Source organism: Mesocricetus auratus, unplaced genomic scaffold (assembly GCF_017639785.1).
Source record: "Mesocricetus auratus isolate SY011 unplaced genomic scaffold, BCM_Maur_2.0 Super-Scaffold_100010, whole genome shotgun sequence".
Taxonomy (NCBI): Eukaryota; Metazoa; Chordata; class Mammalia; order Rodentia; family Cricetidae; genus Mesocricetus; species Mesocricetus auratus.
In genome coordinates this window covers 17,769,722-17,787,105 of record NW_024429194.1, presented here as the reverse complement: position 1 = coordinate 17,787,105, position 17,384 = coordinate 17,769,722, and the positions used below count along the sequence as shown (strand labels likewise).

Sequence of the window (17,384 nt, the reverse complement as noted above, 5' to 3'; positions counted from 1 at the left end):
CAGTGAGATCTCCAGGGATCCCTGTGCCCAGCTCCACCCAGCGCACCCCACGCGTACACACACACACACATCTGCTCTCACATCCTGACCCTCCCCATGTTGATAATGGCATCACTGCCTTTCCTGGCTACAGACTACAGTAGCCCATAGGAAGCTGGATTACTTTGAATACAGGGGTGGGAAGCCGACTTAATTGGAACATAGAGAAACTGGGACCAAAGGAGGTCCAGGAAAGGCCCTGGGAGCAGTTAGTGGGCAGAGAATCTCTCAGCGGATGAAAAGCAGTACCCTCAGGGCCACAACTGCAGGTGTGAAGGACACAGCTTGGGGAGGTGGAGAGGGAGATGGTTCAGCACCCCATGCAGACTGAGTCAGGAAGACCTCGTGGTGTGACCACAAACACTGGGTGGAGGTGAGGACAGGGCAGGATGGAGCTGTGGGGACAGAAATCTGAGGTGCAGCCAGAGACCCATGAGACATGCTGGCCCATTGCAACTCCAACAATAAAGAGAAACAAAGGAAGCCAGGGCTGAGTATGGCCACTCACAGAAGCTGTTCCGCTCCTGGGAACAGGAATAGATGCGGGTCTCAGAAGCACTGATAGAATTGGACAAAGGTTCCAGAGCAGGCCTTACTCAGGGAGGACAGTGAGCAGACATAGAGGCAGTCACATGAATGCACATCACATGGTGCAAGTCTCCAGGATTCCTGCAGCTCAGACAGAAAGCTTTGGAACAAGGTCTGGATATCGGGCAACCAAGCTGACCCCAAACTAAAGGATACAGAGGCTGCTCAGGATCCTGGAGAACTGGTAGGCAAGAGAGATGTCAGGAGCCATGGCCCCTCCAACTAGGGATCCTGAGCCAACACCCATGAGCTCACGGAGAACCTAGAGTCAAGGCCACTGTTCATTTAGGAGGATGGGTATAGGCATAGGACAGGTCCCCACAGCCACAGACAGTTCTTGCAGATAGCAGAGAAACACCAAACAGGCAGACTTTTTTCTCACAAACATCCAAGACACCCGTGAACTCTAGTGTAGAAAACTGTGTAGGGCTAATCATGGCGCTGCTGAACAGCACCGTTCTTGCATTCCCTAGCTGCAGGCTGGCAGCTTTCCTATCCCATTGTGTCTGCAGGCCTCTGGGACAGTGACTGAGTCTGCTCTCCTGCTTTTTCCGCTACCACCAGTTGATAGCTGTACTTGCTCAGCCTGAGCCACTTCTGTTTAGTTGTCCATGAATGATCGCAGCACCTCACGGTAAGGCTTGTGTGTTTACGCAGCCATGCTACAGCACTTAAGATGCCATAGACATCAACTCTGAAGGTAGACTAGAGCGGTGGACATGTGCTTGCCCAGGCTGCTGATACTATGCCAGTGCTGATAGCTTACCAGCTACAAACTTGCAGGCTATGGGTAAAGTAAGTCTGGGGAAGCATTTTTCAGGGTGCTCCCTGTGGCACTGGAATTCTAGCCCTAGAATTCTGGTTTGAAAAGGAAGAAAACATCATGAAAATAAATACTTAGGTGTCCAGTTGACACCAGTGGTTTGCTGGGGAGGGGCAGTGTCTCCTGGGAAGGTTTTGCTATTGGAGCCCCAGTAAGGGGGTTTTGAACCTTCAGTATAATGGGGGTCTTCTACTTCGTGTTGGCTATCATAGCATGCAGACTCAGATTTCGCTAATTTCTGACCTCCTTTTTGGTGGACCTTAAATCCAATGACAATGACTTTCTGAAAGATAGCAAAGAGTAGACATCTATGGAGGGACAGTCACATGAAAATCCAGGCAGATGTTGAAGCCATGCAGCTGTAGGAATGAGGATCCCTCAAGGCACCAGGCACAGGAAGAGGCATAGAGGATTCTCCAGAGAGGTCAGGTGGGAGAACAGCCCTGCCACACTTTGACTTTGAAAGTCTGGTCCCCAAAATGTTGAAAGAATAAATGTCTGTGGTTTTAAGTCACAGGCTCTAGTCCTCTGGTAGTCCTGTGGATCCTGGCAGCAGAGAGAGAGGAGAAGAGACTCAGGCGAGCTGAGCTGTTTAGCATACCCAGGACATTGCAGTGATGGGAAGTGTAGAGAGGGCCCTGTGGCTGCCCGGTGTCTAGGAGCATCTCTACTTGGGTGGCTGTGCTGTGAATACTTGGGTGGCTGTCTGTAAGGTTGGCTCAGCAAGCCTGGGATCCACAGAGAGGTTCTGGGATGAAAAAAAGAAACCGCTAGGAAAGACATGGCACAGGGCAAGTTTGCACTTGGGATGGGGATTCCTGCACCAAAGGTAGATACTCTGTAAGAAGACCCAAACTTGCCACAGCTGTGAGTTATCCCAAGGTAACAAAACTTTCATGCCATTAAAATGCTAGTGTGTGGTTAAGTGCTGAGCATCGTCCTCTGCAGCACTTACAATGTCCTCCAGTGTGTCACCCAGCACACACCTCTTAAGCTAAGCCAGTAATGGCCCTGCCATTGCAATCTCAACACCTGGTGCTGGACATCATCCAGAACCAGGTTGTGTCCTTCCCTGGCTGAGTGACCACAAATGGCTTTGGAGCTCCTAGAGGAGTCCTTGGCATTTCATTGGCTTTGCCTGGTATTGCTGTGTCTCCAGAATGGTGCAAGCCACACGGATCATGCGTATCATTGGGACACGGCTCCTGATCACTGTGAATGAGCTAATTAATGATGGACGATGGAATGGACAGAATCTCAGTCTGCCAGTTGAGCACCTGAGAGCTGCATACTCCTCTTCATCTGTTCCTTGGCCATGGCTATGGGTTCTTTCAAACAGACTTTCTATTTTGGAACCATTTCAGATGGACAGACCATGAACCTCCTGTTCAGTTCCCTCAAGGCTAATGGTCTGGGTAATAGAACATGCTATCAGGATGAGGGGGTGGGCCCAGGTATTTGCTCATGACTGCACACACTTTACATGTCTGTCATCTGTTGGCTCCCATGTTCCAACTGATCTGAGGTCTCCACTGTTTAAGAATGCATTTTCATGCTGGGTTTCAGGTTCTTGTGGAGGCTGGAGGGCCACATGGGTTCTGATAAGGAGTCAGAGGTTTTCTCATCACAAGCTAGTCTGCACGGTGCCCCAGACTGAGTGCCCTTGCATGGTAGAGTTCAAATTCAGGAACATGCAAAAACCCAAGAGAGGAAAGAAAGTTTCTGCAGACTGGGGTTGCCCTGGGAGTCAGGAGAGGGTCCTGACCCTGTCAGCCTGCAGTCGTGAGCTCAAAGACTCCCATTCTACCTGGGAGAACCAGTGGACAAGGACCTAGTCATGGTGGGGAGCAGATGTTCTGATGAGCCCAGTGTCGTGAGGATGCTAAGACTCTGTGCTGCTAGAGGGGAGGACACAGCACAGTACCCAATCTATGCATGCAGCATTGACCTCAAATATGCACTCAACACAATTCTCACAGTTCCATACTCAACACAGCACCCATTGACGCTTAGTCAAAAATACCCACTAATGTTTACTCAACATACTACCCACTAATGTTTACTCAGCAGAGGACTCATCAACATACACTTAGCACAGAAATCCTGAACATGTATACATCAGATTAAGTACACTATCCACCCATACACACTAGGCACAGTACTCATAGATGATACTCACACAGGGCAAATCAATGCTTAGTCAACATAATGCTTACTTAACACAGAACTCATCAATATACACTCATTGCAGTATCCAAAGATGACCACTCAGCATAGCACTTACAGATGAATGACCTTTTGATTCAGTACTGTGAGCCTTCAGGCTGGGTGCTGTGTCTGTGGAGGTGAACCCGCCCCAGCCTCAATGTGGACACGTCTGATGAAGTTTCAGTCACCCTGCACACGTAGCTCTTCTATGATCACATTATACAACATATTCTGAAGACAGCATGATCCATCCTGACTCGAGAAGCACTCATACTACCTGGGGATCTGGTAGCCTCACTTGGACAGACTTTGGCAACAAGGCTGTTCCTGGCTGCTGACTCCACAGTGACCAGATGAGACTCAGACAGATTCTAAGGACATGGGCTCCTCAAGTGAGGGAAGGAATAGGTACGGCTTTTTAGCTGGAGCCAAGTGTCTCCTGGGCCCAATTACCCCCTTGCAGCTGATGAACCTGCCCACACTGGTAATGAGCTGGATGAGGACTTGTGGAGCAGGCTACTCCTGCCCTTTAGCCTGAGGAGCCTGTGGTCTTTCTTTGTTGCCTCCCCACAGGCCTGGCCATCCGGTTGCCCCACTCTCCAACTGAAACCAGTGTTTTTCATCTTGTAGACTTCTTCCATTCTCAACCGTGAGACAAACTTCTACAACCAAACATGGAGATCATGAAAGATTTCGCAATACTAAATGGTTCCTGAACATGCATGACGAAGAATTAACCACAAATTAAGGAACAATGACACATAGAGTGGCCACCAGCTCTGGCTGGGTTGCATCAATGTGGCCTCACTGCGGTCTTCCTCGGAACACAACATGAATACCATGTATACCCTCATGCCACATAACACCAAAGAACTCTGCCTGGCACCCCAGGCTCGGATTCCAGACTACCCTATGTTATGAACTGCATGTTTTTGTTTTTATTTTTGTTTTTTACTGCAAGGGCATACTTTTCGGCTTTTAGAGCTGTAATGTTTCAATTATGGAACACAAATATTTCTACTGACATTCATCAGCATAGAAGAATCAAATTAGTGTTATATTTGTGTTGTATTGAGTTCAACTGCTTTATTTATAAAAATTGATGTTTGAGTCACCAATTTGAGCTTCATGAGAAAGCGCTCAATTGATTTTGTCTTGAGAGCAAGAATTTCCAACAGTTTGTGGAATGGTGCTAAATGTATGTTTGTACTACTTATTTATATGAAGCTGCAATCTCAGCATTGGCAATTATAAAATGAAAATATCAATCAACTGAAGAATTCTCTATGTCCTTCATTATCAAATATTCAGCCATTATTTTATTCCTCATGTAAAAATAAATAAGCACATTCATGTGGTTAAATACACAAGTCTAATTTACCTTTAATAAACAGGGACATTCTTCTATCCGAAGATTTTAAAAACATAAATTTACTTATGCTTTATATCCATTATTTGGTGATATAAAGCATAAGTGAATTTATTTTAAAATACCTATGTTCTGAAGGTCGTGTAAAATTTCTCACATAAAGAAATCCATGAGTGGAAAGTATCCAAGGAGACTTTGTCTAAGACACAGCAGCCAGCTGGACACTGCCTCTTACCACTTCCTGATGAATGGAGAAGCCATCGGCTCAGCAAGTGTAGGATTGGAAGCGGAGGCCATGGCGTTGCTCTGTGGGATGCTCTACTGGACAGTTCTCAGCTATGCTTTCCTGTGGTAACGCCGGTGCCAAAGACTCAGAAGGAGGCTGCCAGGCAGATCAGACGCCCAAGCCCCAGGCAAGTTAGCAGCAAAGGGAATCCTTTCAGGACCCCCGCGGACGCAGCTGTGTCGCTTCCGCACCGCGGAAGCAGCTGTGTCACTTCTGGCACCGTGGACGCAGCTGTGTCGCTTCCCGCACCGCATTTGCCATATTCCTTCAGGACAAACATCGAGTCCTGATGCACATTTACAGTTGTGGGGGAATCTGGACATACAAGGGAAGCACAGAACTTCTTAGGTGCGGGGCGACAAACTCTTTTCCTTTGTATCAGCGTCACCTTGCCACCGTTGAGATGAAACTACATGTGTCAGTCCACATCCAGGCAGGACATTTTGCTGCGTCTGCCAGGGATGATATAGATGAGAAGTGACCTGGTTCTTCCCTCTGCTCTGTTCCAAGTTCCTCAGAAAGAACCTTAATAAGCAGAATGGGTGCCCCTGATGTGGAAAAAAAAGAAAATTGCTGTCTGAAAGGATGTGTAAGCACGGCCTCACAGAGGGCCCAATGCGTGTTCATCCCTGAGCTCTAGAAACCTTTTTTTTTTGTTTGTTTGTTTGTTAAAAGCCCAACTCTGTGAAGCTTGAAAACAGGAAAATCATCCAGGTTATAGAACGAATGGTGACTGTTCCCAACATACTAGCATAGCACTTAAGCAATGTTGGGTATGTGAGACCCTTCACCATAGGAAGACAGTCGGCATTTCATGTGGGGTGTCCGCCCACTAATGGATGTAAACTATTGAACTGCCCTTTGATGAATGTAATGGTTAATTTCAATTGCTAACTTGATACAAGTTGAATCACCTAATGGGAGTCTTGTTAGGGGTTCTCTTGATCAGGTTGAGTTGTGGTCATGTCCTATGTTTGGATCCTAAACTATAAAAAGGTAAAAATAAGATGAATACAAACACACACACACACACACACAGACACACTCCTTTATGTGCTCTGGACAGTGGGAGGGACTAGCTGCTTCCTGTCTCTGCCACCTAGACTCCTTGGTGGATTGTATCCTGCAATTATGAGCAAGACAACCCTATTTTCCTCAAAGTGTTTTATCACAGCAACATGGAAAGAAACTAGGAAATAGGATATTTGAAGATTTAAGTCAACTTAAGATAACTTTGGAGCACAGAAGGAGGGCTGAACTGAAACATATGTGCAATGCTACCTTGTAGACAGGGTATGAAACCATTGGGATTTTCCTATACTGCTAATGGGAGTAAAACTGGTACATATGGTTTAGAAAACATTTTTTCTGTTTCTTCTAAACATGGCCATACACATACCTTGTGCTTCATCAGGTTCTTATATGTAACTCAGTCTAGCCTAGATACTGTTCTGAGTAGCTCTCCAAACTGCATGGATATCAGTACAAAATACTACCTGGATTGCACATAGCAGCTTTACCCATCCTATACAGTAGCCACAATACTGCCAGCCAATAACAAACACATGAGTGCATGACTATATATACGTGAATACTATTGAGCAACAACTTATGAATCATCACTACACACAAAGACAGGAAGACTCAAACACATGATGCTGAGCCAAAGCAGAACATCAAAGTATAAGTGCTTCATGATGACATTCATAAAACCTTCAAACACCCAGGTTACTATCTAGAAACACTCATAGTGGTTCTCCCGAGGCAGAGGCTCATGAAGGCTGAACTCTAATCCCTGGTCTACTTAGGAGCTAGTTACCTGAGTCTACACTGAGAAATCATATTTGGATGAAGTCTTATTACTGTAGCTCTGTGTTAGCGCTAAATTTTACAAAAAAAATTAAAGAACATTAGGTGCTATACAGGAGACTTTTCATGACAAATTCGATTCTAGAACATGCAATGTTCTACTATAGAGTGTGACCCAATCCCAGGGTCCTTCTTACAGCATCCTTAAACTCTTTGTTCCTTAAGCAATAGATCAAGGGGTTTAAGATGGGTGTGAGGACAGTGTACACAGCAGAGATGAGCTTGTTGGAGCTCCGGGTATCGATGGCCTGGGGCCTCACGTATATAAAAAGCATGGCCACGTAGAAGAAAGTGACCACAGTGAGGTGGGAGGCACAGGTGGAGAAGGCCCTCCACCTTCCCGTGGCCGAAGGGATACGAAGCACAGCCAGGGTGATGTGGCCATAGGACAGAATGGTGGCCAGGAGAGGGAACACCAGAATGATGAAGGCCAGGACGAAGTCCACCAGCTCTGCAGTAGAGAAACCGGTGCAGGCCAGCTTGAGGATGGGGGAGATGTCACAGAAGAAGTGGTTCAAGACATTGGAGCCACAGAAGGTGGCACTGGAGATAAAGTAGACCTTGATCACAGAGACTGTGAATGCACTCGCAAAGGAAAAGGCCACGAGCTGGACACACAGCCCCGTGGTCATGATGACTTGGTAGCGCAGGGGATGGCAGATGGCCACATAGCGGTCATAGGCCATGGAAGCCAGGAGTACACACTCTGTGCACACCAGGGAGATGAAGAAGTAGAGCTGAGTCATGCATCCAATGAAGGAGATGTGTTTCCTCTGCAGGAGGAAGCCGTCCAGCATCTTAGGGATGATGTCTGACACATACCAGATCTCTAGGAAAGACAAGGAGCCCAGGAAGTAGTACATGGGCCTGTGGAGAGAGGTGCTGCTCCAGACAGTGAGGATGATGGCCAGGTTCTCCGTCAGCACAAAGAGGTAGGCGAGCAGGAAGAGGAGGAAGAGCAGGTACTGCAGCCTGGGGGCTGTGGGGAAGCCCAGCAGGATGAACGCGCTGACCTTGGTGATGTTCTCTCCCCTCATCCTTCCGCACCTGCAAAAGATCAACAGGACCAAGTGTCAGCTGAGGGGAGGAGAGGGAGCAGGCAGTCACCCCAGCTGCAAGAAGGAGAACACCCCTGGTTCCTGTGAGCAGCAGGGAAAGGAACTCCTTCTCCTGCTAGATCTCACACTGGGAAGACCTGTGCGCTTGTGTTTGGTGCATAGTGACGAGGGGAACATGGACTGGAAATGCTGAGGTTAAGTGTTCAGGATGTAAGATGTCTATGCTGTCCACATGGTCCCAGTCTGGAGCGCTATATGTCTCAACATATAGGAGGTTCATGCCTCCTATTGATGGACCCCTACCCACTACCCTGGATCCAGAAATATAGAAGGTGCTTTACCTCAATCCTTATTCCATGTTCCCACCCTGAAAGTGTGAGTGAGTACTGATGAGGATGTGGCCTTCCTTCTTTTTGGTGAGTATAGTTGGTGTCATGCCCTCACGTTCCAGAAGGCATGAGTATAATGGCATAGGCCCTGGGGGCTGATGAGACTAAGTGAGATCTCCAGCGTTGACTGGCTAGTGTGATTACTTTGCTACCACCCAATTGGCATGAACACATAAGTGCACACGCACACACACACACACACACACCTTAGAAGGAAACAGACATGTTTGCTCACACTCCATTACACACATTCCCCATGTTGTTGACTGTTTTCCTTGGCCTCTGCCTATAGAGGTGGCTGGAAAACCAGCTTAACTTGAACATTTGGAAACTGAGGCCTGAGGAGGTCTAGGGCAATTCCTGAAGTCACAGAGGGAAGGTTGGTCTCAAAATAGATGAACGATCTGCTTCAGGACCTTGATTGCAATCTCGGAGGACACAGAATAGATATCTGGAGAAGGAGATGGGGTATAGGCCTCTTTTTTAGATTCAAGGAGGGGTGTCCCATAGCTAGATGTGTCCAAGAGCATTGGCTTAAGTGAGTACATCTAAAGATGGAGTTGTGGGGACAGTGTGGGTACACCCGACCACCTATGTGGTAAGTGCTGCTGCTATCTCCTGGTCTTGGCTTTTTGTATTGGCAGGTAGGTGGGAAAGAATCAGGGTAATTCACAGGACGTGCCTTGGTCCTGATGATAGAAACTAAAGTGAATCTGGGACTGCGTGGTGACACATATGCCCTGATTTTAAACAGCATGTGTGAGAATAGGCTGGCACCATGGATTAAAGAAACTAGCATAGGGTACATGCTGAATGGTCAAAGATGAGTGTTGCCTTTTTTGAAGTGAATAACTTCAGGGGACCCAGAGATGGGCACAAGGGAGCAGGGGATAGGATGGGGATCTAGAAGCACTGATTAGTTGGACAGGGGCTCTAAGGTAGGTAGAGCTCAGTGGAATGATACAGTCCAAGAGTGTCTGGAGCAGACATGCATTCCAGTGGGGCACAGAGGTGGTCAAATGAACATCCACGGGGCAGGCTTGCAAATTCCCTACAGCTGAATAGTGAGTTTCAGCATAAGGTCTGGCTGTCCCCAAACCACGTAGACATCAAAGAAGGCTCTATCGAAACTTCACACCCTCCCAGAGAACCACCCTCCAAAGTGGGCAGATTCTGAAGCTATATCCCCTCCAACTAGGGATCAGCTAGCAGCTGACTGCAAGAAAACTTCTAGAAATCAATTTCTCACAGACAGGTTTGTTTATGATGCCATTAATGCAGCTGTTCCTGCTATAAAATACTAGCGAGTGTTCCAACACCCTCCAGGACATTGTGCAGCCTCCTCCTTTAAGTCAGTTCAGCAAAGGCTACTGCCTTTGGGATCTGAATATCTGGTCTTGGACATGGTCCAGGGTGTATCTGTGTATCTTTTCAGCTAAGTGGTCACAGAGGGCTTTGTATTGCACGTAAGGTACTCAGTAGAGGGCCATCACCACTCTCCTACAGACAGGGATTGCCTATAGACTGGAGGTCCTGTGTCTCCTGTCTCCATCCAGGACTGCACATGCCCACAGACTGTGTTCATGTTAGGATGTGACTCCCAATCACTGCAGGTGGAATAATTAATAATGGATGAATGGGATGGATAAAGCCTTGGTCTGCAAACTGAGTCCCTTCAGAGCTGCATCCTCCATTCAACAGAATCTTGGTCATGGTTGTGTGCACTTTCACACAAACATTCTATTTCAGAATCATAGACTTACAGAAGCCTTTGGACCTTTTGCTCATCTCCCTCAAGGCTAGTGGCTGTCAGGGATGGGGTGGAGCGGGCACGTTACTCACAGCTTCACCCACACAGTGCAACTCCCACCTCTCTTTTCCTGTGTCCTTTCTTGCCCCAGATTCCCATTCATTTTGCACTTCTGGTCCCCTAATTGTGAGGGAATAGACGTCTATTTTGTTAAGACCCAGGCTATGGTCGTCAGAGATCTTGAAGAGAGAAGTGGACCAGAACATAGGTTATCCCACAGGTGAGATGCTCTGAGGATGACTGCATTTTCATGCTGGATTTCATGGTTCTGGTAGAGGCTGAGGGGGTACGCTGGTTCTGATGAGTAGCCAGGAATTCTCTCACCACAAGTCAGGTCTGCCAGGTGTCCCAGACTGCATGCCCTTGCATGGTAAAGTTCAAATTCAGGTCCATGCAAGAAGCCAAGAGAGAAAAGGAAGGTTTCTGCAGACTGGAGGTGCCCTGGGAGTCTGGAGAGGGTCCTGACCCTGTCAGCCTGCAGTCGTGAGCTCAAAGACTCCCATTCTACCTGGGAGAACCAGTGGACAAGGACCTAGTCATGGTGGGGAGCAGATGTTCTGATGAGCCCAGTGTCGTGAGGATGCTAAGACTCTGTGCTGCTAGAGGGGAGGACACAGCACAGTACCCAATCTATGCATGCAGCATTGACCTCAAATATGCACTCAACACAATTCTCACAGTTCCATATTCAACACAGCACCCATTGACGCTTAGTCAAAAATACCCACTAATGTTTACTCAACATACTACCCACTAATGTTTACTCAGCAGAGGACTCATTAACATACACTTAGCACAGACATCCTGAACATGTATACATCAGATTAAGTACACACTACCCACCCATACACACTCGGCGCAGTACTCATAGATGATACTCACACAGGGCATATTGATGCTTAGTCAACATAACACCCATCAATGCTTACTCAAAACAGGCCTCATCGATATACATTCATTGCAGTATCCAAAGATGACCACTCAGCATAGCACTTACAGATACAAGACCTTTTGACTCATTACTTTGAGCCTTCAGGCTGGGTGCTGTGTCTGTGGAGGTGAACCCTGCCCCAGCTTCAATGTGGACATGTTTGATGAAGTTTCAGTCACCCTGCACACATAGCTCTTCTATGATCACATTATACAACATACTCCGAAGATACCGCATGATCCCATCCTGGCTCTAGAAGCACTCATCCTACCTGGGGCTCTGGAAGCCTCACTTGGACAGACTTTGGGAACAAGGAGGAGGCTCTTTCTGGCTGCTGACTCCCAGGCTGACCACAGTGAGCAGATGAGATTCAGACAGATTCTTAGGACATAGGCTTCTTCAATTGAGGGAAGAACAGTTATGGCTTTTTAGCTGGAGCCCAGTGTCTCCTGAGCCCAATTACCCCCTTGCAGCTGACAAAGCTGCCCAACACTGATAATGAGCTGGATCAGAGCCTCTGGGGCAGGCTGCCCCTGCTACTGCCTATGTCTGTCAACCCTAGAAGTGTCTTGGCTTCATAGATAACCTCTACACTTGCCTCTCTGGCTGGCTGCTACACTCCCAAATGGAGAAGCACTGCATTGATGTTCATGTGTCACCTGTGGCCATGGGCTCCAATTATGCAAGTGCTAGTGTTGAGAGCCAGGCTGGTTGTTGGTGGGAACCCAGGCCTGTGTGCAGGAGAAAGAAGGGGGATGGGTAAACACAGAGGTAGCTCTGCTGAGTCCTCAGGAACCAGGAACCATAAAGCATAAGATGTACTGGATATCACAGGAGATCTTGACTCATGTCAAGAGCCCTTGGATCTCATGCTCTTGGAAAGAGTTGATGGATACATCACACTTACTTCCCTCAGGCCTCACTTCCCCATATCTCAGTTCTCCTGTCCCCTCCCTTGTCTTCCTCCCTTCCCTCAGCTCCTGTATTTTAAAGCCCCCTGGGTTTCAGCCAAGCTCTTCCCCATGGTTTGTTCTTCCTCCATTGTTCTGCCCTCTTTCCCCACTTCCTTGCTCCCCACAATCTTCTGGATTAGCAGTCTCTTTATTCCCCCCACCCTGCTCTCGTGGCTTCTGACTTTGGTAGCCTTGTTTTACTATATGCTCACCTCTTCCTCTTGGGATGTTAAATACTTATATACCCCTTGTAAGGACCATTGTCATTGCATTTAAAGACAACCAGATAATCCAAGTGAGATACCATTCACAGATTTCAGAGATAGGACAAAGGTGTGAGTTGGGTGACTTCTGGCTAACTATAGGGATTGCAAACTGTTTATGTTGTACATGCCCCAAACACTATTCTTACAGCTAGCCAGGATTGTCAACCTTGGGGAACCTGTATTTAATCAAGAGACTCATGTCTGAGTTACATTCTGAAGGCATCCGGAGATAGTATTACCTAAGCATGGAGTCTCTTCTTCATAGCGGGGTAAAATTCCAAAGAGATGCCAACATATAAAATAGTCTGAGGAAAAAGCATTACCGATCACTATTCTATCATTTCTCTAGTGAATGGTTATATTGAACACTTTTTCATGTGTTTATATTCATGTGCAATATTTTGAGAACTGTCTGTTCATTTCAGTAGCTGATTTATTTGTTTGGTTGTCTAATTTGTTGTTTAGGTTATTTCGTTCTCTCTATACCAAGATGGTTTCAGAGTTTTGGGTCTTAGATGAAGATCTTTGATCCACTTGAAGCTACTGTCTGTGTATGGTGACATATAGAGATCTAACCACATTCTTCTACATGTAAATATCCAGCTTCCCCAGAACCATGTGTTGAATATGTCTTTTCTCCAATGTGTGTGTGGTTTGTTTGTTTGTTTTTGCACAGGTCCTCTGTTCTGCTCCGTGGACTTGTGTCCCTTTTTTTCCAGTGTCATGCTCCTTTGCTACTGTGGCTCTGTTGTACAACTTGAAGCCAGTGGTAGCCACCATCCCACATTATTCGTTTTGCACCGGGTTGCTTTGGTCATCCATAAGAATGTCAAAATTTCTTTCCATCTCTATGAAGAATGGTATTGGAATTTTGATGAGGATTATATTAAATCTGTAGATTGATTCTGATAGTGTGGTGTTCAGTGCTAATCATCAAGGACCCAGAATGTTTGGGGGGCAGGCCTCCAGGCACACCTGTCAGGAGATATTTAGCCTGTGTACATGCATGTGAGAGACTAAGTTGACTAGTTCAGTGATGTGAGTCACAATGAAAGTGGGCGGCACCATTCCCCAGGGTGAGTCCTGGATTGTATGAAGAGGAAAAAGCTGGCTGAATACAAGTGTTTGCGTCTTATGTTTTGATTACTAATGCAATGTGACCAGTTCCTGCCTCAAGTTCCTGCCACTGGGACTCCACTATCAGGATGGATTGTAACCTTCAACTGGGAGCCAAATAAACCCTCCCTGATAAGCTGCTTTTCTCTTGACAGTTTATCAAGAAATAGAAAAAGCAACTAGAAGGACCCAAGGGATACTTTCATTCCATATATTCTATGAAAAGTGTGTAGGATGGACAAACCTTGATTTATTGAAGATGGGTGTGATGACAGTGTACACAAAAGGAGCTTCTTCATATCACTTTTGTTACCATAGTAACAACAAAAGGATAACATATTAATAGACAACATTTTACAGGAGACATAGCCTATTCTGTGCTTTCCCCACCAAAAGCCCATGCTCTCTTGAACCCTGGCCACCCATGTTGTACAATGTTATTTTAATGTGTATTTTCATTTGCTTATGCTCTGAAACAGTTGCTTAATGATATAAAGATGTGTTGCTTTTGTTTATGCTGCATTTGTTTAACTCTGTGAAGTTGTGATTCTTTGTCTAAAACACCTGATGGTCTAATAAATCACTGAACAGTCAGTATCAGGCAGGAGAAAGGATAGGTGGGACTGGCAGGCAGAGAGGATAAATAGAAGGAGAAATCTGGGGAGAAGAGGGGGGAGCAAGAAGAGAACAAGGAGAGGAGGAAGCTAGGGGCCATCCACCCGGCTATTCAGCCTGCCACAGAGAAAGAGTGAAAGGAAGATAATCAGAAGAAAAGGAAAAGGCCCAGAGGCAAAAGGTAGTCAGAATAATTTGTTTAGAAAAGCTGGCAGGAAACAAGCCTTGGCACTCATAACTAAGAACAAGCCTCTGTGTGCGATTTGTTTGGGAGTTGAGTTGAGGGGCCCCCAGCCAAAAGAGTAAACAGCAACCAACAACAATCCAATCCCACCCACGTGTTCACTGCTCATCCCTCCGAGAAAAGGCCAACGTCTCCTGCACGGTCTCTCCACCATGCAGAGCGCCCCTTTTAGTTGGAATGGTCCAACTTTAGTGGCCAGCCTTGTGCATGCCGGGGACCCAGCATCTCTTTCATTTGCAAACACCAAACTCTACACCATCATCATCTCTGTGCTCTGCCGCTTCCTGCCTTCGAGTTTTGCTGCTTCTGGGCTTATCTGGATGCCCTTTCTTCTTCTCTGCCGTTTTAATGGAAACCACACTGACTCCTGCTTGAAAGTGTGGGAGCCACACCACCCAGGTTCTCCTCAACCGGCTCCTGTGGATTTCCTTTCTATCTTCTTGTCCCAGGAAACTGCATGTGCCCGTGCTTCACAAGCCTTCACACCCAGTCTGGCTTCTGGTTGGTTAAGAGACAGCAGGCACTGGGGGTGGGTCTTAAGGAAGGCATAGTCCTCATTTGATGGTTACTGGAATCAACTCAAGCAGTAGAAAGACTTTATTTTTTTTTTCTCAGTAGAAGAAGGGCTGCAAGGAGAGATTTGTGATGAGAAAAGGCTAAGGCTGGTTCCCTAGAACTGTCACAGATCATTCCCTCTGAGTTATAACAAGTCTGTGGATGCTCACAGTTCCCAGACACACTGCACTCTGGGGACTCTTGGGGCTCGTTTTGCCATGTTTCAGTATTTTCACACTTCCACATACCGAAACCTACTGAGACTGTAGACCTCACTGTCCTGGCCCAGCAGGGCCTACTGTCTTCTGAAATGTGGGTGATAATGTTAAAGGGGTGGGAAATGCATTCAATTTTACCACGTCCAGCTCTGCTCACATACGAAAGGTGATGGTGACAGAATGGCATCACTAACAAACAGTGCCCTTTATGTCTACTAAGGAAAAAGTGATGCTCTAAATACCTCCAGTGCTACAGCAATGCCAAGGGTTCCCACCTCCGCATCGCCAAGGTCGCATGCTCATGAGTTGCTCTGGAATCAGAAGGTCCCCTCCCTCCTATGATGGAGCTTGACTCAAGCCCAAAGCCTTCCTTAAGGCATCTTTAAACTCTTTGTTCCTCAGACAATAGATCAAGGGGTTCAAGATGGGTGTGAGGACTGTGTACAGAACAGAGATGAGTTTGTTGGAACTCCGGGTATCGATGGCCTGGGGCCTCACATACATGAAAAGCAAGGCTGTATAGAAGATGGTGACCACAGTAAGGTGGGAGGCACAGGTGGAGAAGGCCCTCCACCGTCCCGTGGCCGAAGGGATACGAAGCACAGCCAGGGTGATGTGGCCATAGGACAGAATGGTGGCCAGAAGAGGGAACACCAGAATGACGAAGGCCAGGACGAAGTCCACCAGCTCTGCAGTAGAGAAGCCGGTGCAGGCCAGCTTGAGGATGGGGGAGATGTCACAGAAGAAGTGGTTCAAGACATTGGAGCCACAGAAGGTGGCACTGGAGATAAAGTAGACCTTAATCACAGAGATAGTGAAGCCACTAGCAAAAGAGAAGGTCACGAGCTGGACACACAGCCCCGTGGTCATGATGACTTGGTAGCGCAGGGGATGGCAGATGGCCACATAGCGGTCATAGGCCATGGAAGCCAGGAGTACACACTCTGTGCACACCAGGGAACTGAAGAAGTAGAGCTGAGTCATGCATCCAATGAAGGAGATGTGTTTCCTCTGCAGGAGGAAGCCGTCCAGCATCTTGGGGATGATATCACAAACATACCAGATCTCCAAGGTGGACATTATGCCCAGGAAGTAGTACATGGGCCTGTGGAGAGAGGCGCTGCTCCAGACAGTGAGGATGATGGCCAGGTTCTCCACCAGAACAAAGAGGTAGATGAGCAGGAAGAGGAGGAAGAGCAGGTACTGCAGCCTGGGGGCTGTGGGGAAGCCCAGCAGGATGAACGCACTGACCTTGGTGATGTTCTCTCCCCTCATCCTTCCGTACCTGAAAGAATCAAGCAGGCATTGGCAGAGGCATGGCTGGCATGGAAAATAGGCAACCAGACACACAGACAGTGTCACATCTGTCTATTACAAACACCAGGGAAGGAGAAAAATACTCAAGTGTAGTTAGTTCTTAATGCCAGATGGTTTGGCTCTGATACTGGGCTCAGAAATACATTTTTATACTCCTCTCTATACATAATGATGACAAGACTGTAATTTGCAGTCTGGAGCCCTCTGGCAAACCTCTGAACATGGGAGAGTGGTGGGTTCCTTGTGCCTGCTTTGTAGGCAAGTGACCCATGATGGCCAGGGCCATTGGGGGTTATTGTTTTGTATCTAAGCATCAATATTAGCCAAGGTTGGGCCTTTGCTTGACTTCAGAAAAGATTTGTAAAACAGACCTGATGTCAACAGGGCTCCTGGGATGGTGGGCTCAGGTTATGGAGAACCTATCATCTGGCCTTCCCTCAGGACTGGCTTTCAGGCACAGGACAGTGGCTCCTTCCCTGTCTCTATAGGCCACATGAGCCATCAACAGTGGAGGAGTTTTGGCACTATTTGGGTCAGAGAAGGCAAGTACACCCGGGTCTAAAGGCAGCTGAGTGGAGGAAGTCTAGAATAGTATGAAGGTGCCCACAGTTAACGGAGGAGTCAGCCAGGGCAGTCTAACCTAGCCATTGCCCTTAACCAAGGTCACCAGAAGCAGACTCAACAATATGAGTGTCTTTACTCTCACCATGTCCAAGTGTGTAACACAAAT

The 17,384-nt window shown here is 47.2% G+C and overlaps 2 protein-coding genes across 2 annotated transcripts; both read right to left on the bottom strand.

The window, feature by feature from the left end:
- Window positions 1-7,283: 7,283 nt before the first annotated feature.
- LOC101832309 (olfactory receptor 6B2) lies at window positions 7,284-8,219 on the bottom strand. The gene has a single exon (XM_005082191.3). It carries the CDS (start codon window positions 8,217-8,219, stop codon window positions 7,284-7,286), a length of 936 nt encoding a protein of 311 aa, XP_005082248.2.
- Window positions 8,220-15,673: 7,454 nt separating this feature from the next.
- LOC101825694 (olfactory receptor 6B2-like) lies at window positions 15,674-16,612 on the bottom strand. The gene has a single exon (XM_040752806.1). The coding sequence runs from the start codon at window positions 16,610-16,612 to the stop codon at window positions 15,674-15,676; it is 939 nt and encodes a 312-aa protein (XP_040608740.1).
- Window positions 16,613-17,384: the final 772 nt, after the last annotated feature.

What these genes read in the sequence shown, in the direction of transcription:
- LOC101832309 (XM_005082191.3), bottom strand. Translation starts at nt 8,219, where the DNA reads ATGAGGGGAGAGAACATCACCAAGGTCAGCGCGTTCATCCTGCTGGGC.
- LOC101825694 (XM_040752806.1), bottom strand. Translation starts at nt 16,612, where the DNA reads ATGAGGGGAGAGAACATCACCAAGGTCAGTGCGTTCATCCTGCTGGGC.